At 46.9% G+C, this 22323-nt stretch overlaps 1 protein-coding gene, 2 long non-coding RNA genes and 1 pseudogene across 4 annotated transcripts; 2 read left to right on the forward strand and 2 right to left on the reverse strand.

Annotated features, from left to right (window-relative positions):
- Nucleotides 1-1289: 1289 nt before the first annotated feature.
- LOC112880652 lies at nt 1290-5528 on the forward strand. 2 transcript variants are annotated; one of them, XR_003226411.1, is made up of 3 exons: nt 1290-1483; nt 2505-4238; nt 4417-5528. It is a non-coding gene; the product is annotated as an uncharacterized LOC112880652 (long non-coding RNA). The 2 variants fall into 2 exon arrangements; XR_003226412.1 differs by having other exon boundaries at nt 2572-4238.
- Nucleotides 3306-6849, reverse strand: LOC112880651 (probable LRR receptor-like serine/threonine-protein kinase At3g47570). Its single transcript, XM_025945383.1, has 2 exons — nt 4046-6849; nt 3306-3964 (listed from the first exon to the last, which is right to left on the reverse strand). Exons 1-2 carry the CDS (start codon nt 6810-6812, stop codon nt 3591-3593), a joined length of 3141 nt encoding a protein of 1046 aa, XP_025801168.1. The 5' UTR covers nt 6813-6849; the 3' UTR covers nt 3306-3590.
- Nucleotides 5570-7782, forward strand: LOC112880653. Its single transcript, XR_003226413.1, has 3 exons — nt 5570-6849; nt 6941-7048; nt 7185-7782. It is a non-coding gene; the product is annotated as an uncharacterized LOC112880653 (long non-coding RNA).
- Nucleotides 7783-19417: 11635 nt separating this feature from the next.
- On the reverse strand, nt 19418-22100 carry LOC112879314 (annotated as a pseudogene).
- Between the last annotated feature and the right edge of the window lie 223 nt (nt 22101-22323).

Genomic DNA, 22323 nt, shown 5'->3' on the forward strand with positions numbered 1-22323 from the left:
CTTATATAACTTGTTCCTTTTTCTTTGGCATCACTACTGAAGGATTTGACACCATTATGATTGTATTGACATGGTTCTGCTTAATGTTACACCTTAGTCCTGCACATGTTTAGTTGTACTGAAAGACTAAATCTTTCCAGATGTTGCCAGCAATCCATGGTAACTGAAAGTTCAAAATTGAAAGTTCTGCTGTGTTAACCTCAAATCTGTCTGATTGATGCTAATTGCATGATGTGTCTAGTTCCCATATCAAATTTTGTCATGCACGCTGTTGAATATCAAATTTCCACTAGTGGTTGGTGCTATTAGCTTTTGAGGAAAGCTGCTGAACCTTGTATTTAGAATTCAGAGACTTTGGACAGATTGTAGAGCAGGGCTAGCTTGTACATGCTGCTTGCTCGTGTCTATCCATTTATGATAGCATCATATTTTCGCTCTAGCCTTTGTGTTTGTTGCCGCAGCTAATAGTTGATATGATACTTTTGCAGCTAAGTGTTTTTATTGGCAGACTTTGCCTCTTATAAATTCACAGTTCACTTTGGCTACTAGACACCTTGCTCCCTGTATTAGATCAGAAATTATTTTATTAGTAAGGCTACTTTTGATATGATGGGCCGCTGGCCCTCTTCGCTGCACATTGCTACAACTATGATGTTGCTTTTTGAATTTTCAGTAATCTTGGGAGGAGCTTCTATTTTTACTAAATTTCTGAGTTTTCCTCATTTTTACTGAATTTGTAAAACTGTTTTTTGCTCATTGGGAATTTGGGATGTCTATCCCTTGTTTCCAAACAGGGGCAGGGGATGTTCCTCACGTTACTTCCAAACAAGGCCTGTCTGGGCTGTGCTTTGTTGTTAATTGATCATTACTGCACGACTAATTATGTCAAATTTCTGGAACAGGAACGATGGGATCTTGCTACTTGCATTGCTTTGTTTGAACTCTGAATTTCTTGCAGTGTTTGGAAACCAGACAATTTCTATCAAATAATTATTGTTCCTCGTTCATGCTGGTCCATGTCTATCAAATTTTTGAGGGTTCTAAAAACTGCAGTGGGCTAGTTATCTGTGGAAGTGTGGACTCATCAAATTTCGTACCGACCTAGGGCCGCTAGTGGTGGCCCAAAAATTCATGGTACCTCTTATTTTTACGGCCCAGAAACTTTTATACTTTGGGCTGGCTGGTCCTAACCGCGGTCCGCGCGGCCCAACTCTGGCCCAGGTTCCTGGGCCCAACACTGTCTACTGTAGCTCGCTCTTGTTGTGTGAACCCCGCCGCGGGCGACGACGGCGAGCCACCGACACCCCGGGCGACTGCGGCTCTGCGTCCCTGGTCGGTCCCTCCGTGGATCCAGCTTGCTGCGGGCGCCGGCGAGAGATCAGCCCCCACGCGCAGGCGGAGGGAGAGGCCATAGGGCACGTACAGGGGAGAGGCGCGACGACACGAGGCAGAGCTTGGTGCGGTGCGGGCAACGGTACCTCAGGTATCTTGTTCGGTTTTTCCCGCAGTCCCCAATCTCCGTTTCCTCAATCATGTGTTGTTCGGTTGGAATCAAACGACAAATCTCTGTTGCCTCGTTTGCTTTGTTCATTTTGCGCGAATTTTAGACGGCGGAGGATCAAAAGTGTTTTAAATCAAAATCAAGAGATTGGGGTAGAAGTAGAAAAGGGCAAGGGAGAGCAGGAGAAACCAAATCATGTTGCACGATGAATTGGTTGTAGAATAGTAATGGCATGTATATTTGGGTCAAACTTAAAACTGAAAAAAAAACACACACGCCAAAACGGATTTGTGCAGCTTCAGTTTTCATGGTAACAATTTTGGTTGTGAGACCGAGACTCACAATTTTGGTTGTGAGACTGAGACTCGTAGCAACAATGTGCTAAAACCTGAAATATTTATACACCAAGAAGAATCCGAATAGATCCAAACCAAAATAACCGCATACGCAGGTAGTCACGCTCAGTCGGTATGGGTGGTTTGTATTGTACTATTGTATATAGCGATTTTCTCGTATGCTATGTAGTTTAGACCTAGTCTTGGCGTCTGAACAGTTCCGCCACTGGCTCTAATGCTCTTGTGGAAGTACAATTTTTTACATCCACGGTAAAATTCATTGACATAGATTTTTTGACTTGTTTCTGAGAAACATAGCTAAAGCTAACTGAAATAACCACGCTATTTCATTGTCATGTCCCCTAGCATGCTTGATCGTTGCTGTACTGAATTCTGCTGTGTGAAGGCTTCTCATTCTATTCTTAAGGATACAAGTGCCAGCAATCTAATGTTAGCTAGAAAGCACATCTTGCCCTGCCTTCAGCTCTGTTTGTTCTGTTACAATTCGCTGCAGAGGTTCTGTGCAGTGTGCAGTGAGTTTCTTTTCCTTGCTTTGTTTCCGTTGCATGTGTTATAATCTGTTGCTTTAGTTTTATCACCTTCTGTAATACAATGGCATGCAGTTCTCAGTAAAGTGATATTTTTTCTCTTCGATGTTCTCCTATCAGCTAACCGGTATTTTTAATTGCATGCATCTCCACCACACTGCTACAATTTCCCTGGGGTGTCACTAAGAGCAAGGCGAGCAAACACAAAGACAGCTGAGGTATTTCTGATTTCTACATCTTCTACTACTCTCATTGGATTCTATGGGCACCATGATTACCATATAGTCAGTCTGTCGGTGTAGCCTGCTTAGTTATAAATGAAATTTTCGTGGAGACATTACCCTTTTTTTGGTTAAAGGTGATAATGAATCTGTAGTCATTTGAAATCATATGTAACACTTTAAGCCAGTCATTTTTCATATTTTTATTCATTACTGGTATGAGAATGTGCAGTAAGGCATTAGGTTTAAATGAGATGCCTCAAAAGAGAGAGACAGACGTTAATTCAGAAGCATATATGGCTCATTATTTCTGATAACTACTTACTACACACATCTACGATGTATCCTGTTCTACTTTGCGAATGACTGCAATTGGTCTCTTGTCGATCTAACAGGAAAACATAATTTATGAATCTCTGATGCTGTGCAGCTCTCATAATTATTCAGTGCCTTGGATATTGATTTGAGCAGGGTATAGCAAGCCTGAAGAAAGAAACCCAGGAAATAATATACTTGATTTTGCTCTTCATAATGATATACTGACTCTTTGCAACCCCGGTAATTGAAATTTCAGAGCCTTCCCCATATTGTACAAAATGTGCAAACCATGCTATTTGAAGACAACTGTTTCAGAGGTTATTATTTCGAGCAACATAACCAAAAACAGTCTCTTATTCTAACCATGCTATTTGAATTTAGCAGGGGATTGGCTGTACTTTCTATTTTGACTCTACATCTTACTGTGTCCTCTACAAAAATAAAGAGTTTTACTAACAACTGTGGATTTGTTTGGTTTACACATTTACTAGGCGTCATTTAAACTTACATGTATCTGATGTAAACAAATGAAGATTGCTGGGGAACAAATGATTGAAGCATCCTACAATCTTCAATAATTTCAGATAAGTGACCACCTGCATGGACCTTGCCCATTTTCAGCTTATTCACTGTTGTTGCAAATCACTGCAGACTTTCTGCTACTCCATTATCCACCTTGAGACTGTGCAGCCTTAACGTAAGCATCTCTTATAGCATGCATCTCAATCATTGCATCCCTTATCGGTATCCGCTCTCTAGGTTGTTTCTTTGAGCATGATATTCCAAGTGCAACAACAGAAAACAAGCAATTCTGAATTCGACTTCTTGAAGTGCTGTTATAGATATCTATATGCATGCTCATTGTAGGATCAACTAGCTCCCATATTCTCTCTGGAAGGGCATCCTCTGCAAACGTGTGCAAATCCAATGAACCTCGGAACATATCATCTGTTGGGCTCCTTCCTGTAAACATCTCAAGCAGCAATATGCCGAGGCTATAAACATCACCAAGAGTTGATACGGAAGAACCTTCACCATATTCTGCAATTGTGCAAAAAAATATGATTAGTATACTGTGTTTGATGTTTATATATGGAGGGATAATGAATAAAGATCAATAACCTGGAGCAACATAACCAATGGAACCTCTTATTCCAATTGTGCTACTCGAATTTTGTAGGGATTTGCTATCACTTTCTAGAAGGATTCTTGATATACCAAAGTCTCCAACTCGGGCACTCATGTCTTCTGCAAGAAGGATATTGCTTGGCTTGAGATCGCAGTGAATGATTGGTGGTTGACAGCGATTATGAAGGTAATCCAATGCATCCATTATATTGACGGCAATATTGAGCCTTTGTGCTAGGCTGAGCGTATTGTTTAGAGTGCGCAAATCAGATTGTGGATGAAGCCAAACATTTAAGTTACCATTGGGCATGAACTCAAAAATGAGTGCCTTGAACTCTTGATCTTCATGATTGACACTTGAGCAGCAGGTGATGATCTTTAGAAGACAACGGTGGCGCACCCTTCTCAGTGCCTCACATTCAGCCATAAAACTTCTAGTAGATCCAGATTGTTCAAGATTAAAAACCTTTACGGCAGTAATAGTTCCATCACCTTCAAGAGTGCATTTATAGACAGACCCAAAGCTTCCTTTACCAAGCAAATTGGCTTCTGAAAATCCATTGGTTCCATTTGCTAATGCGTGATAAGAAATTCTTGCAAACTGGTCATCAACTCTTTGTGGTTGAAATGGGCTCTTCTGCTTTTGTTGTAGCTTCTTACGGAACAAATGAGTGAGTACAACAACAAAAGCTAATAATAAGAGTGCACTGGTTACTGCAAGAGCTAGGGTGAGAGACTTCATGTGTCCTCTTCTGTTCTTTTTCACAGAGTTTGTCTGACATGGTGCTAGATGAAGCTGAGGAATTCCACCACAAAGCTTATTATTTCCAGTGACTGACATGTTCACAAAGTTTGTGAAAATTCCTCCTTTTGGCACTTCTCCTTGCAGATTGTTGAAGGACAGATCCAACACTGACAATGATGTCAAATTCTGCAGAGCTGATGGGATGGGCCCTGACAAGTTGTTGTGTGCCAGATACAGTCGTTGCAGGTTGCGGATGCTACCAATGGCATCAGGAATCTTACCAGACAGGTTATTCATAGACAATTTCAGCTCATTGAGACCCTTCAGATTACTGAGAGATTGAGGTATGCTTCCCTCAAATGAGTTATTGTCCAACCAAAGTCGTTGCAGAATGGTGCAGTCCCCAATACCATCAGGTATCACACCAGACAATTGGTTTCCAGATAAGAAAAGGTTGTTAAGATTTCCCAAGCTACCAACTTCAGACGGAAGTGGTCCTGAGAGTGAATTATACGATAAGTCCAAGTTACTTGAAAGGACTGGTAGGTTGAAAATGTCTTTGGGAATTGAACCATTCAGGCGGTTCATCGACAGATCAAGGGCTAACAGATTCTTTAACTTCCCTATGCTTGATGGAATTGGTCCCTCCAAGTTGCAACGGTGTGCATCAAGAAAAGTCAACATTGAGATATTTCCAATAGATGAAGGTATTTGCCCTGACAGGTTAGTGTTGTGGAGACAGAGCTCGCCCAAGTGTACTAGCTTGCCAATGCTATCTGGAATCACTCCTGATATGAAAGTATTGCTTGCATTGAGGAAGTTGAGGTTGACCAAATTTCCAATGGCTGAGGGGATACTCCCCGAGATCCTAGTGTCCTGGACGTTGAGTATTTGCATGGTTGTTGAGAGGTTCACTATTGAAATTGGCATCTTCCCTGTGAAAGCATCATTGTCGTTAATAAATAACTGTTGGAGCTGGCTGCAGTTTGACATCGCAGTGATAAATTCCCACCCCTCCCTGTTGTCTGCTTCTAGCATGTTGGTACCCAAGTCTGCACGTTGAAGATCTTGTAATCTCCCCAGCATGTGAGGCACATATCCAGTGAGCCAATTGTCATGGAGGTCGAGCACCTCGAGTTCAGTGAGGTTGGAGAGTGAAGTAGGGATGGATCCAGTGAAATCATTGATACCAAAACAAAGAATCACCATTCTGGGGAACCTGGTGCCAATATCGGTAGGAATGCTACCCCGGAGCATATTTTCTTGGATCTGCAACATTTTCAATGAAGATAAATTGTACAGTGAAACTGGAGGCTCGCCAGAGAGGTTGTTGAAGGCGAGGCAGAGGTAATAGAGGCCCACAATGTTGCCGAACCCAGGAGGGATGGTGCCCTCTAGCTGGTTAAGTGGGAGGTCCAAGATTGTAAGTGATGATAAGTTGGCCAGTGACACCGGGATGGCTCCGGTGAGGTTGTTTCTTCTTAGGCTTAATATACTAAGGCTTGTCAGTTTGTTGCCAATCTCAGATGGCACATGTCCATGAAGCTGGTTCAAGCTGATGTCCATGACCATTAGGCTGGTACAAGAGCTCAGGTTGACAGGGATCTCACCGGAGAATGCATTGTCGCTCAGGTCGAGAGTATGGAGGCGGTGCAGGCGGCCAAGGCTCGCAGGGATGCTCCCACTGAACCCGTTGGAGCTTAGATTGAGAAACCTGAGGGATGACAGGTTGCCAACTGCTGGTGAGAGGATGCCGGTAAGCCTGTGGGAAGGCAGGCTCAGTGCCACCACTCGTCGGTGCCTGCCGCGGCACCTCACCCCCTCCCAGTTGCAGTATCCGCTGGTGCTACCGTTCCATGAAGCAAGCGCGGCACCGTTGCCAGCACCACCGATTGCTGCAGCCTTGAAGGCGAGCAAAGTGGCCCCGTCGTCGGCTTCTGCGGCCAGGAGGGTCGAAATGGACATGAAGGAGGACAGGATCATCAGAAGCAGCAAGCCCCCTGAATGCTTTGCCATGCCGGTTGGTTTGGTGCGCAGTGGCGATTGGTGTTTGGTAAGCATCTGGTGCTTGCGAGTGCTATTATTGTAAATTCCTTGCGTTTATTCTTGACTTGAGTCGGTCTTCAGTCGCCAACTTGTGCCAGTTTGGCATGCAGGAGCAAGCAGCAGCTAGTGCCCTGTCTCGCTGAGTGGACGTCGTTTGTCGGCAGGACCTGCTTCATATTTCCACGCTCTGAGCTGCTGAAAAACTTGTACTCCATATATGACGACGTTTAGAACAAACTAGTCAATTTATTTTTGAAATAATTAGCTTATCCTAAATGTTTTTTTATTTAAGAACAGAAGGGAGTACAAACTACAATTAATAGAAAATTATGTGTATTTTAGGATTCACACTTTTATCCAAGCATGGGATGTGCATAGCCAGGGCCGAGGCAGGACACAAGATCTGAGGGGTGCCGGTCCTCTTGAACATGTGACCAACTGACCATTGGTTAACAAATGTTCAGTACAAGGTGAGAGAACTAAAGAAAACAACAGACTACACTGGGTTTCTTGAGTACATGCAAAGTGAGCTGTGGTACTACAAACACATCACTGAAGCCTGAAGCATATACTACAACAAAGTGTCATAGGTCCAGCGCCTGATATTCTTGTTCTTCTTTTGCTCTAGATAATTTCTCTCTTATGTCAACTAGGAAAAGGTCCATTTTATTCTCATAAGTCTGCTCCAGTTGCTCTGAAACACGGTTTTTAGAGTCATACAGGATCGCGTACTGAGCCTTTGTCTTAGTGGGTCTTCTCCAACGTGCAGTGCCTCTGGGGAGGTCTTTCCCGCCATGGTGTTTAGTTTTTTCACCTTCTAAATCATGTTTTTGTTTACTTATGATATCTTTGGATTGTTGGTAATTGAAGGGAAATTTGTAGGGTTTAAATCCTTATGAAATTTGCCTATACAGGTCCTTTTGGGGCAAAGAATTGACTATGCTAATTCTCCTTTTTTTTGTCTGTGATTGTTGATGGTGTTGGACTTGCACTCTTTCCCCGTTTCTTCCTCTTTCTTCTTTTTCTTTGCAAGTTAACCTGGAAGTCTTTGATGGTAATGATGAAGGGGAAAATATGTTGGACCATCGAAGGCACGTGTGAATGTGCAGACTCCAAATTCAAAGCTTGGCGTCAACAGACTGGAGTATTTATTTCCAAATAGCCAAGTTTGAATTCCTTGGCACTACAAGACTTGTCATTATTCCCTACAGTTTTTCCAAGCGGCTTACATAAGTGGTCACACTCAACAGTGTTTGTAGTACAATTTTCTATTATTCCCTTTCAGTTTTGGTGAATTCACACCAATTTAATAATCCCCCCTAAACCCATTCCCCACAGTTTTGTAGTTAGTGAACAAAATATATACTAGAATTGTTGGCCACTTATGAAACAAACTGTTGGAGAAAATGGTAGGTCTTTTAGAGGCTGTTTGATTGCAGCGCTGCCAGCCACACGCGTCCGAAATCGGACGATTGGCAGCTCCGGCCACGAGTAAACCAAACAACCCCTACGTGTGTGCCACCGTCACATCTTACTGAGTATGCGCTAGTCTTAGGGTCTATTTACATGAGCTAAAATTGAATGCTAAATTTTAGCATATATTAGCACTCATGTATATGCTAGAGTTTTTAGTCTTGGCTAAAGTTTTAGTCCATCCCATTAGTACTCGTATTTGGATGAGATGTGTTAAAGTTTAACACTTTCACCCATTGGCACTTGAATTCTAACGGAGCTTTAGTTAAAACTTGGCTACTTGGCTACCAATTTGAGATCTCTTCCTATTTTCCCTTTCTCCACGATGAGCAGCAAAACAGCAAAAGCATTGGTTCTACTGTCATATATATATATCTTGTGTCCTGAATGAGATCAGATATTTACATGCTATGATCATCGTTTTACTTCTGAAAACTATGCTAACCTCTGTTTCTTGCTCCACTTCATGAAAGATGTCCAGCTCTAAGCTAGAGTCCTTGCCTAAAAATTTATATTGGTCTCTCTCTCTCCACTCTACACGCAGCGCTCGGCTGGCAAGCGAATCCACTGCAATTCCTGGCAGGGCATCAGTTGAACTCCCAAGATGTTCAGAAATATTTACTCTGCAGCTGGAGCTTGATGGTTGAGAATTAACATCGCTGAAACTTCCAGAACAGCTTGCAATCGAGGTCACAGGCTCTTGCAGATTTCTTCCGGTGAAACAACCAAGAACAGCTCAGTTAAAAGGCAGTCGAGGATCCATGCCGACCCAGCAAACTTTGCTCATATTTAGCTTACTGTAATCGTTTCCCGTTCATGGATTGCAAGATTAAGGCTGACTATAATCTCTTCACATTCTTCTAATGAAATTCGTAATCTCTTGAATTTGCCAGGTCAGCTCAACGTGTCAGCGCATGTAGCATTTTTTTTTAACCTCTGCTAGGCTACATGGCCGTCTCTCTTTGGTTTCTTTACTTGAAAGATTAAAATGGAAATACGTGCACCCGTAACGAATTTCGTAGAAAAAGAAATTATTCAAAAGGTACACTTTTTCTGTCAAATTCTCCCGAAGTCGGGAATGTTAAATTCAAAAAAAGGAAGCCCAAAATTTCGTAAAAACAACGCACCATTTGCCTGCCGCTGGTCTCGCCTGCCCAAATCCTTTATAAATAAAGAAAAGAAAAAGGAAACGAAAAATCAAATCCCTCGTCTGGTAGCTTCCCAGTTCCCACTCACCGCCGCACCAAAAGTCCGGCGATCCCCGGCGGCAGGTACGCTCTGAAAAAATTGTGATTATAGGACTCCAAACAATGCGTTTTGCAGTTTTGCCATTTGTAACGTTGACATCGTAGAATTAGAACTCGAAACATATGCCTTTTGATTATACTACCATTTGGTATATTTTCCTTTTTTTGTATGATCTTGTTGCCCCTCTGTGTTGCATGGATCTGTAGACGCATCGTCTTCTCGTTTTTTCCACCGATCCGTCACCGGCCGCCGGCTCCCGTGCCCCACCACCGGCTGCCGGCTCCTGCACCCCACCACCGCCCGCCGCCGCGCCACGCCTTGCCCGCCGCCGCGCCGCGCCATGGCCGCGCCCGCCATGGCCGAGGGCGGCGGCGCCCTGGGCGCACCCGGCTTGGCCGTGCCGTTCGCGAGGTGGACAGCTCCACCGCCCTGGAGTACGACCGCCCTAGAGTGCGACAGGTCCACCGCTGGTCGCATCGCCGTGGGCGCCAAGCGTATCCCCACCGGTGGCCTTCTCCAGGGGTCCGGAGGTACCCACGTCTCTCTGCTTCTTCTCACCATTGATTGATGTTCCAGCTGCTTGCATATTTGTTGCTTTTCATTGCTTTATGTCACGTATATGGCAGGAGTTGTTTGGAATAGCTTACAGATAGTGGAGACACATGATGAGGAAGGTTGAATTGCACTTATAAGTGAAAATCAGATGTATGAACTTTTAGGCTTGAGAGAAGAGGAGACAACTAATGTATCTATAGAGATTTTTGATCGTCGAATGGATCAACAGGGTCTTGATTATGATGGTGCTGCCATTCCTATTAGTGATGCCGTACCAAGTGAGGTGGTGATTTCATATGATAAGAACAACCCACCAATAGTTGTTGGTACACTCTACCCAACAATGGAGGAGTTCAAGATGGCCGTGCGACAGTATGCCATCAATAAGGAGTTTGATTTAGGGACAGAGAAGTCAGATACGAAGAGATATAGGTGTTTTTGCAAGTCAAGTGATGATTGCTCTTGGAAAATAAATAGCAGCAAACATAAAGGGCAAAGCACCGTAGAGGTGAATAATTTGATTTGTTTTTTATTAATTCTCTTTTTTTGCAAAATTAATATGGTTCTCATTATTTGTGTGCTTTGCAGGTAACAGTTTTGGTTGATCGCCATACATGTGTTTCTACCATGAGGGTTAAAACTACAACTCCATCCCAAAAGTGGGTAGCTAGCAAAGCTGTGGATATCCTTAGAGATAATCCAAAAATTGGGGCTAAGGAATTGCAGGACAAGTTGCACAGTCAACACAAGATCACAATTCCCTATGATACTGTATGGGGGGACAAAAAAAAGCTCTTGCCAAGGTTTATGGTAAATGGGAAGAGAGTTTTGAGTTGTTGTTCAGGTGGAAGGCCGAGTTACTTAAGAGGTGCCCTAGGAGTGTTGTGGAGATTGAGGTACTTGAAGATGGTGGTGAAGTGTATTTCCATCATTTTTTTTTGCTCTTAAACCATGCATTGATGGTTTCTTGGAAGGTTGTAGGCCTCATTTGAGCATAGATGCTACAGCACTTAATGAAAGGTGGAATGACCAGTTAGCTGCAGCTGTAGGAGTGGATGGTCATAATTGGATGTATCCAGTTGCTTATAGCTTCATAGCTTCTGAAACACAAGACAACTGGACTTGGTTCATGCAACAATTAAAGAAGGCAATAGATGGTCCTCCACTCCTTGCTATTTGTTCGGATGCTTGCAAGGGCTTAGAGAATACAGTGAAGATATTTTTCCAAATGCAGAGCAAAGAGAATGCTTTTATCATCTTATGAAAAATTTTATGAAAAGGTATAGAGGGTTCGGCCAGATACATCCTGCTGCAAGAGCTTACAAAGAAGATATATTCTATGACTGTATGGTAACAATTATGACTCAATCACTGGAAGCAATGAAGTGGTTACAAACCCATCATAAGCTACTATGGTACAAGTGTGGCTTCAATCCAGACATTAAATGTGACTACATCACTAGTAATATTGCAGAGTCATTCAATAACTGGATAAGAGACCATAAAGACTTACCTGTCGCCGACCTTGCTGACAAGATTAGAGAAATGATCATGCGACTATGGAACAAGAGAAGAGAACTTGCATACAGGCTACCTGAAGGTAGGATACTTCCAGCCATTATGCTTCAGTTGAAGGCAAATACTAGAGTTTTGGGGCACTTGAGATTTGTACCATGTGTTATTAGAGTGCAGAGGTCTGGCACCACAGCAGGAAAGTTGAGAGGCATATTGTGAAGTTAAATCAAAGAATTTGTACTTATCTTGAGCACACTGGTAAGCTATGTCAACATGTATTGGCCTTTGTAAGTATTCCAAGGGGACTTGACCTTGAACAATTTGTGCATGAGTACTACTCGGTGGATAGGTTCAGGGTTGCTTATGCTAGAGAGATTGAGCTAATGACAGACAAAACGCAATAGCCACATATGGAACTATCATTTGTTGTTAGTGCACCTCTTGCTAAAGGAGAGGTCGGAAGACGAAGGAAAGCTGAAAGGATTTATGGAAGGTGGCCACAAGAAGAAAGGTGCCAAAGATGGTGACAGTACAACGGAAGGTGGAGGAACCAACATAGGTACCAATACTATTGCTCCCATCAATGCAAAAGGACAGAAAATGAAAAGAGGACCTATGACTTGCTTAAAGTGCGGTGAACAGGGTCACAGGCAAAAGCTAGTTCCAAGTGCCGACTCAATGGGCAAAAAAGGCAAGGATTGATTTCTTTCATCTACAATTTGAATACCACCGGATGTCATTTTAAATTAAATCTATTTTACTTGTAGGAAGCGGAAGCAACCTAGTAAGAATGTTACAAAAGCTGCACCAAAGGAACTTAGCACACCAAAAAGACCAACTAGAGAAGAAATACTGCGTGATAGTTTTGGAAGGATCACTAGAAGGTAAGGAATAATAATACATTTACTATATAATAAGTATTTACATATATTTAATTATCATGCTATATTTCTGTGCAGTGGACTTGCAAAATTATTAGAAGAGGGCAACTCTTCACAACCCATCGCTGCTAGTCCTGAGAGGATGCCTATTGCGGCTGCAAAAAAAGATGACTCCAAAAAGAAAGCTTAATATTGGATGACTCCAAAAAGAAGGCTTAATATTGCCTATGATTTGTGATGGTTTTATTCGTGATGAGATGTAAACTCATATTTTATTTGATATAAGATGGAACTCGTTTAGAATAAAATTATTAAAGTTCGTGAGATGAAGTTTTTTAAACTAAATTCGTGGATTTTCGAGATAAACTTATAAATATTGTGCTTATAAACGTGTCCAGATTACTTTCTTGTGCTCATTTTAATGTCCCGAATTTTTTCATAAAAATGATCTGCACTTTTTTTCCAGCAGTCAGCGGCGGCGGATGGCAGCCAGCCAGCCTGCCTGCTCAGGCGGCAGTGGCAGCCAGCCAGCCGGCCTGCTCAGCGGCGGCGGACGGCAGCCAGCCAGCCTGCTCAGGCGGCGGCAGCCAACCAGCCTGCCTGCCCTTCCACGCGAGAGAGCAGAAACGAACAGAAGTGGTGAAAAAAGAGAGGCAAGAAGTTCATTTCAGACTGCCAAATATCTGAAAGAAAAGAGAAAAAAATATACCAAATGGTAGTATAATTAAAGGGTTTTCTAATTTTACGATGTAAACGTTAAAACTGCGAAGTGCGTTGTTTGGGGTCCTAATCTCAATTTTCCCGTACGCTCTGCCCCACCCTCCCGATTCCCGCAGTGCTCGCGCGTTCATCGCCTCACTGCTCTCAGCCGCTCTGTTTTGCTTCTCCGTTGGCAGCGGCATGGAGCGCCCGAAGAAGAGCGGCGCGGTGGCCGACCTCCTCGACGACCCTCTCTGGAGATCCTCTCGCGCGTCCCCGTCAAGGAGCTCCACCGATCCAAGTGCGTCTCCAAAGGCTGGCGCGACCTCATCGCCGACCCCCTCCACCGCAGGAAGCTCCCCCAAACCCTGGAGGGGTTTTTCCACGCCGGGGATTTCATCCGCCTGTTTGGCGGAATCCCGCCCCCCGTCGACCCTTCCTTCCCCTTCCTGAGGAAGCTGCCCGGCATTGGCATGATCTGGCTCAAGGGGTCCTGCAATGGGCTCCTCCTCTTTAGGCACGCTCCCAGTCGCACGATCAGCTACATTGTGTGCAACCCCGCGACAGAGCAATGGGCGGCGGTGCCCAGCGAGCATACTCCGGCGGATAAGCATGATGGAGTGAGCCGCACCTATTTGGTCTTCGACCCGGCTGTCTCCTCCCACTTCCAGTTGGTCACCATCTGTGTGGAGGAGGGGAGCCTGGCAACATGGCACACCTACTCCTCGAAAACAGGGGTGTGGAGGCACAACCAGACTGACTGGGCTGAAGAAGAAAAGCAGTTAGGACACTGGAGAGGGTTGAATCCTAAGATGAGTGCCAGGGTCCGTGCTGCCTTTTATAATGGCATGCTGTATGTGATGTTGAGTGATGATCAGGTTGCTGTGGTGGATGTGGAAGGGAAGATACAAGGGATCATCTCAGCGCCGTCTTCGGGGGGTAGGCATAGTGCCGGCAGTCCACTTTTCATTGGTCAATCCCAAGGGCGCCTATATTGCATCTTTGAAAAATTGTGAACGGATGATTTCCCCTCTGAACTGTCCATTGGTGTTTATACAAGGGGCTTCGATGATGATCGTCATCTAGTGTCATTCTAGGTTCTTGAGGACTATGATACACAAAAATGGGTACTTAAGCACAGTGTGAGGCGTATGTGTCTGTTTGGGAGCAGGTCTTACGAAGCTAGTCGTGACTATGATGTGGTTGCCATTCATCCAGACAGCAATTTGGTTTTCATTTTTCTATATGGGAAACAGCAGCTGATATCATTTGGCCTGGATAGCAAGGAAGTGCGATCTCTTGGCACACTTGAACAAGACCCTCTATGGTTTACTCCTTATGTACCCTGTTTCTTGGATTTCTTATCAGTGCCAGAACATGATGAGAAACTAAATGGGCGGCACGAGCCAAGCAGGAAGGACGGCATCAGAGCAGGTGAGCGCAGTGTCCATTGATCACTCAGGGCGAAGAGCACAGAGGCTGGCAAATAGAACCATGTCCCAGCTGTTAAGCTCATGTGGTCATTCTAGCATGCACAAGCTTTTGTATTTGCTTATGAAATGGGCTGTCTGCTTGTGCAGTTATAGTTTTGTTTGGGGAATGGGCGCTACGCCCCCTTTTCGGCCACAACTACTCTCACCACCGCTTCTTATCCAATTAATATTTAGTACTGCAAGTCAGTTGGGCTCCTGCAAGAAAAACACTGCATGCTGGGCAGCTAGTCAATAGAGTCGAGATATATATGTAAGGTAGCTTTAATTGCCAGTTAGCCCAATGGATGCAGTTTTCCCAAGTTGTCCAACTTAGATGTTTTGCATTCAAGTAATTAATATGTTTCAAATGTACCTGAGGTGTTCCCAGAATTGCAATCATCTTCGTTGCTGGTATCGTTTTGGTTGGCCTTTCATGTTGCTAGTGAGTGATTGCTAACTATGTACATATTTAGTTTTCTTCATTCTGGTATATCTTTATTTATTCTGAAGTTATATGTGTAGCTTCCACCTTCAAATCCGTTTGCCAACAATGCATGGTCATGAATGTTCAGAACTGGAAATTCTGCCGTGCTAACCTCAAAAACTGCCTGCCGACTTGATTACATGACCTTTCTAGTTCTACAGACAAAACTTTCCAATATATCGTGTTGAATTATATAGCTGGCATCTTGTTTTATGTTCTTGTCCACGCGACCTGTACTACTAGTTGAGAGTTGAAACATGCTTGTAAGCTAGTTTTACATATGCGGTCATCTCAATAAGTGTTCAGGTCAGCAAAAGAGGGGGGAAATGAGGTACTAAATCTCAACCAGTGTGATGTCCAAGTCTCCCAACTTATGCTATTTTGCATTCAAGTCATTTATTTCAAATGGTACCTATGGTGTTTCCAGAATTGCAATCATCTTATATACTGGACTCTTTTTTCCGTAGTCTTTCATGTTGATTGGCTGTTTGCGAACTATATATTTTCTTTAGTCTTCTTTAGGGTATATGTTTATGCTGAAGTAATAAACTAAATGTGGCTTCAGATATTTTTCCAACAATGCATGGCGTTGAAAGTTCAGTACCCTCAAAAGTCACCTATTCCATAACATGCCATTTATAGGTGTGGACGGATATTCCATTATGTGGTACTGAATCATAACTGCCATGTTGCAAAGATGATAATTTGGACAGATCATGACTTGGTTGTTGATGCTGGTACTAGACGTGTGTTGGTACTTGGTAGTAGTAGTGTGGACAGATTATGACTTGGTTGTTGATGCTGGTACTACACCTGTGTTGGTACTGATGGAATTATATTTATTTATATCCATTTTTTTTGTTGTAACAGCATTCGTCAGTTTGAACTTGGATTTGTAGCCTGTACAATTTAGCTCTGTCCACAATATCCTACTTGAGAACTTTTGAAGGTGACTGATAGTTTATTTTATAAGCTCCAAGTTGTGCATATTGTTCAGATAAAGTTGAATTAGATCAGTGGCTAGGTGATTAGGAGTCAAAAACCTGGAAAGTTCAGGAAACGAACTTGCGAGGAGGAACCATAACAGTAAAAAATCCCAAGGGCGTCTGCACTGCATCAATGAAGAACGGTGGGCGCGTGATATCCCCTCTGATCTGTCCAGTCGTGTTCATACAAGAGACTCTAATGATGATTGTGATCTAGTGTCAATCTGGGTTCTTGATGACCGTGATACACAGAAATGGGTGCTTAATCACAGTGTGAGCCGGATGCGTCTGTTTGGGAGCAGATTTTCCGAAGCTAATGTGGTTGCCATTCATCCAGACAGCAATTTGGTGTTCATTTTTCTGAAGCGGCAGCTGATGTCGTATGGCCTGGATAGCAAGGAAGTGCGTGCTGTTAGCACACCTAATCAAGAAGCTCTATGGTTTACTCCTTATGTTCCCTGTTTCTTGGATTTCTTATCAGTGGCATGAAGAGAAACTAATGGGGTGCGGCGAGGCAAGCACCAAGGACGTGGCCAGGGTAGGCGAGTGCGGAAGCCGTGATTGCTCACGGCGGCGAGCACAGGGGCCGGCAAAGCAAATCCTGGCAGGCTGGCAGCTGTTGAGCTCATGTGGTCGTTCTATCGTGAACAAGCTTATGTATTTGCTTATGAGATGGCTGCTTTTGCACTAATGTGAATGAGCTAGCTAATACACCAGGTTGTTCACTAGTTTTGTTTGGGGAATGGGGCACAATGGCTCCTTCAGCTATGCTCAACCACGGCTTTTTATCCAAGTAATGTGTACTCATGCAAGGAAAACACTGCAAGCTTGGCAGCTAGCCAATAAAGTTGAGACATGAATGTAAGCTAGATTTACATATGCTAGTTATCCCAATGGATGCAGTTTTCCCAAGTTATCCAACTTAGATGTTTTGCATTCAAGTAATATGTCTCCAATGTACCTGTGGTGTTCCCAGAATTGCAATCATCTTCAATGCTGGTATCTTTTTTTAGTCTTTCTTAATGCTAACTGGAAATTCCGCTGTGCTAACCTCAACAGGCTGCCAACTTGATTTCATGATCTGTCTAGTTTTGCTGACAAAAATTTCCAATATATGGTATCGAATTATATAGCTGTCATCTTGTTTTTTCTCCCTTTGTTCTCTGTTTCTTGTACCTTTTGACCAATCAATACTAAACCACCTGTACTACTACAAGGTAGCCAGTTGAGAGTCGAGACATGCTTGTAAGCTGTTTTACATATGCAGTTACCTCAACAAGGGTTCGGGTCACCAAAAAAGAGGGGAAAATGAGTAATAATATCCAATGTAGTTTCCGAAGTTTCCCAACTTCTGCTGTTTTGCATTCGAGTCATATGTTTCAAATGATAGCTGTGGTGTTTCCCAAATTGCAACCACCTTGCACTTTTTTTTTGTAGCCATTCATGTTACTAGTGAGTGATTGAGTGATTGGTCGTTTACGAACTATATACTTCTTTAATCTTCTTTCAGATATATGTTTATGCTGAAGTAATAATCTAATGTGGCTTCGGATAGTTTGCCAACAATGCATGGCACAGTTAAAAGTTCAGTAGCCTCAATAGTCATGTATCTGATAACATGTCATTCCTAGGTTGTGGATAAATTTTCCCCGCATCTATCTGTTTTTCCCCTTGTCTGTCTTGTTGACTCGTTCCTTAGTATGCCATGATAAATGTGTGCAATTTACTTCAATCTGTTGAGAAGGTTGGATGTTTGAATCTAGTTTTTCGCTTTTAATTGTGTGTTTGCTGGACGAGAGACTGGGTGCTGCCCCTTTTCTAGGGATGGCATCAGACCATAACCGTTCCTGTGTCCATCTCTCCACATTTTTCACTTTTTCAGTTAGCATGGATAAGAAGCATCTGTCTTTGTAAGTGGATAAACTAATGCTTATCCTGACTCAATTTCTACTGTAGATGTGTGATGCTGTTTAGCATTTCTATGAACATCTGCGCAACTGCACTTGCCCAGTTTTGGGATTGAACATGCACGTTTAGCATGTCTCAATTGCCTTTCCTTTCCAAAAAAATGATTCTGCTCCCTGCATATCCGATTATGTAGAAGCAGCATTGGCTGACCGCCCCAGTACTTCTCAATGTGGACCCTGGCAGAAGCAACCTAAGGGTAGTAACTGGACATTCTGTGTAACATGCAACCTGCGCTGTGATTCTGGATCGTGAGGCTTCCAAGCTGATCGAGCTGCCTGTTACTGCAGTTTCGTTTCCTGAAACTTTCAGTCGTGATGGGAGATTAGGACTAGAACCGGCTGGGTACGCACGATCTCTTTTTTTTTCTCTGTGAAATCCTTTGTTGACACTTTCTGTCAGCATGGATGGGGAGTGCCTGGCTCTGCAAAATGGATGAGGTACTGCTTACTATGGTCTGTCCGTCCCGCCTTACTACTGCAGCCGTGCAATTCTGTTTAGGAAAACACCTGCACCGCTGCACTTGCCCCAGTTTTTCTCGGATCAACATGCAGAGTCTCCGCTTCCCAGTCTCGCCGTTCATCTCCAGGGAGTCGTGTGTGTTCCGCTGCTCGGCTTGGATTCGAAACGCTGACCTGACACTCTTACAGTCAGTTCGTAACGATGTCATCGCACAGGTTCGTTCAGAAACAATGCTACCCAGACCTAACAGGAATCATGATCGAAACGCTTGCATCTGAATCTCTGATCATGGGCCGCCATGGCCGACCGCGTAGAATACTGAAACCTGGCAACCTGAAGGCAGCAGGCTAGTTTTTCCTATTCGATTCGATTCGGTTTCGGTTCTGCGCGAGGAGGGTTCGTGGTCACCCGGCCGGCCAGCAACCACGGATGAGCGGAGCGGAGGCTGTGGAGGACCTCGAGCCCGACGCCGCACATGGCGCATTCAAAGCCGCTAGTACGGCGGTGGACGGGGACATGCCCCGCCCGCGAGCTGGATCCAGGTCGGTCGCCTACCCTGCCCACCACCACCCTCCTGCACCGCTCCGAGGTCGTAGCGTGAGCGACCGTAGGCGTAGGCTGGCCGGCCATCGTGGTGATGGCGTCCTCAATCGGACATCGCGGACGCTTAGCGAGACACGCACCCGTACGCACGCACGCTTCGTCTCCTTTAGTCGCTTGTAGTCGCTAACAAAAGTTTGAGATACGGAGAACGTTCCGGGACGCCTATTCATAGCACGTGCAACTATCCATCGTATTATCGTACATATCTGCTGAAGATAATAATATTTTAAAATAAAATAAAAAGCTGAAGATAATAATATTTTAAAATATCCAGCGAATATGTACAATAATACAGCAGCTCGTCGCATGTACGATGAATACACGCCCAAGCGTCCGCGGTGGCACGTCCGTTCGGTGCGCGATGCGTCTCTTGCGTTGGCTTCTTCCTCGTTCCCCCGGCGGGCGCCCACGGCACGCGGTGGTGGTACGCGACAAACCACCACCTGGACCCGGACCCGCAACTGCCAGCCGTCGCTGCCTGACATGGCGCGGGCCCGCCCGCCACGTGCCGTGCAGGCCACAGCGTTGCACGGCGCGACCCGTTCCCCACCTGCACTGGGGCCCCGACCCTGATCAGCACGCGGCGGGGATTGGACTGGACAAGAGGGTGAAAAGTAATTGCACGGGGTGCATGGAAAACAAATAGGAGTAGATATATAAATATGTATATATATATACATGCAGGGCCCACTTGTCATTACGCGGTTAAAGACTTCCACTGGCCCACCTGTCGTCCTTACGAAGGCCCCACCTGTCACCGCTCACTCCCGCCGTCTTACTACCAGCTCCCGCGCCAGCAGCCGTCGCCGGGGATCGGGAAACGGAGGCCCAGGAGTCAAACCGCGCCAGTGGGAGGAGGCAGCCGCGTCATCGCCTTTGACCGAGTCAAAAATCCGAGCTGGCCAGCTTCCGCGACCCCCGCTCACCCTTTCCCGCCGTTGACAGCCGCCTCCCCCTCCTCCTCCTGCGCCTCCGCTCCCGGCCACTGCGGCTGCCCGACCGGCAGGCGGCCGCCGTCCTTCTTCTCCCCCTCCTCCTCCCGGAACCTCGCGTAGATGTCGCCCCTGTAGAACCCCCACGTCCGCCACACCAGCACCAGCGACACCGCCGCGCCGAGCGCCGTCGCCGCCGCGATGATCAGGAACGACCGCCTGAAGCACTCCACGCCCAGGCACGCCGCCCCGCCTCCCCCTCCTCCACCCACCGCGGTGCCCCGCTGCCGCGCGGCCTCGGCGTCGTAGAGCCGCCCCGCCACGCGCACGTTCAGCAGGTAGGACCCCACGGGGCTCGCCATGCCGCCGAAGTTGTAGAGCGTCGAGTAGTACTTGAGCCCGAACACCTCCGAGATCACGGCGAACACCAGCGGCCACTGCGCGCCGAAGCAGAACCCGATCACCACCGACGCCGCGTAGAGCGACCGCGGCACGCCGAAGGCGATGAGGAGGTGCCCCGCGCATGCGAGGAGGAGGACGAGGGTGAGGAGGAGCGGCCGGGGCACGCGGTGCCGGGACAGGACCGCCTCCGAGGCGTAGCCGGCGGTCACGCGGCCGGCGTAGTTCCAGATGCTGATGAGGGAGACGAAGGTGTTGATGCTCCGGGGCGGGTAGCCCAGGGACTGCCCGATCTGGCCCATGTTATCGATCGCCGTCAGCGTGCCGCCCACGCCGCAGATGGTCGCCACGAAGAGGACCAGCATGTCCACGCTCACCAGCGCCTGCAGGATCGTGTGGTCCTCGCCGCGCGCCGGCGGCCGGAACATGGTCCTCACGCACCTGCCGAACCTCCCCAAGCAGGAAGACGGGCTCGACGTGGGCGGCGCCGGCGCCGCGTCCGGCTGCAGCTCTGTTTTCTTGGTGTCCGTTGACATCTGGACGCCGTTGGATGCGGCGTCGACGACGGTGATGGTGGGCGGCGGGCCGGCGGCGCGGAGGGCATCGTCGAGCTGCCTCTCGCGGTAGATCTTGTACTCCTGCTTGATGACGACGCAGAGGGGCATGAGGAGGAGGATGAGCAGCGGCATGGCGGCGACGCCGCAGGCGGCACGGGAGAAGTGCACCTGCCCCCGCACGACGATCATGACGAGGAGGAAGCAGGCGAGCGCGATGGAGAGGTACAGGAAACAGAAGAATGGGTCGGTGCTGGTCTCCTGCCCGCCGCGGCGGCGCGGGTACGGCAGGTACCGGACGGTGTACACGAACACGACGGACACCGCCGCGGGGAGCCACGCGATGAGCAGGATCAGCGACTCGGGGTCCTCGCCGCCGTAGAAGGCGAGGTAGAGCTGCGTGTACACGGCGCCGCTGAGGCCGACGAAGCCTTTCAGGATCCCGATCACCACCCCGCGGCTCTCCGGGAAGTTCTTGACGCAGGTGACGAGCGCGCCGGTGTTGGCGAACGACTGCGAGTTGGCGCCCGCGAAGACGTAGAGGCAGAGGAGCCCGAGCGGCGGGCGCGCGGTGCGGCCGGAGACGGCGAGGTAGACCATGAGGTAGCCGGCGAGGTTCATGGCGGCGCCCGCGGCAAGCACGACCCAGGGCGGGGTGACCTCGTTGAGGAGCCCCGAGAGGACGCCCAGGTTGGCGCCCAGGTCCTTGGCGAAGGAGACGGTGTTGAGCGCGCGCTGGTCGTACCCCAGCGACGACTTGAGCGCGCCGGAGTAGGCGCCGAAGATGTACGTCGCGCCGGAGGCCGCCATGATGAGCAGGCTCGCGAACACCGTGAACCACCGCCCCGCGAGCACCTGCCGCGCGAAGCCCCGCGTCAGGATCACGCGCAGCGGGTTCCCCGACGGCGGCGCCGCCGGCGAGCTGCCGGCGCCCGCGTCGAACACCATGGCGCGCGGCGCGGCGCTGGTGGGAGGCTGGCTGGTTGGTGTCCGTTGGGGTGTCTCCGAGGGTTGCGAGTGATGAGGTTGGGTTAGGCAGATGCTGTTGGATTTAACGAGCTGGTTCGAGGGAGGAAGAAAGGAGTGTGGATGGAGTGACACTGTGACAGGCTTGGGGCGTCCTCTGTTGCTGTCCCTTTCACACACGTTAGTGTCGGGGAGGTTGAGGCGAGCTGTCTGATTGGGAAGTTGGATCTTCAGAATGGGGCACGGTTCCGAATTGTGATCGCTTTCGATGGACGCCAGCGCTGCAC

The sequence above is a fragment of the Panicum hallii genome, chromosome 2 (genome assembly GCF_002211085.1).
Source record: "Panicum hallii strain FIL2 chromosome 2, PHallii_v3.1, whole genome shotgun sequence".
Taxonomy (NCBI): Eukaryota; Viridiplantae; Streptophyta; class Magnoliopsida; order Poales; family Poaceae; genus Panicum; species Panicum hallii.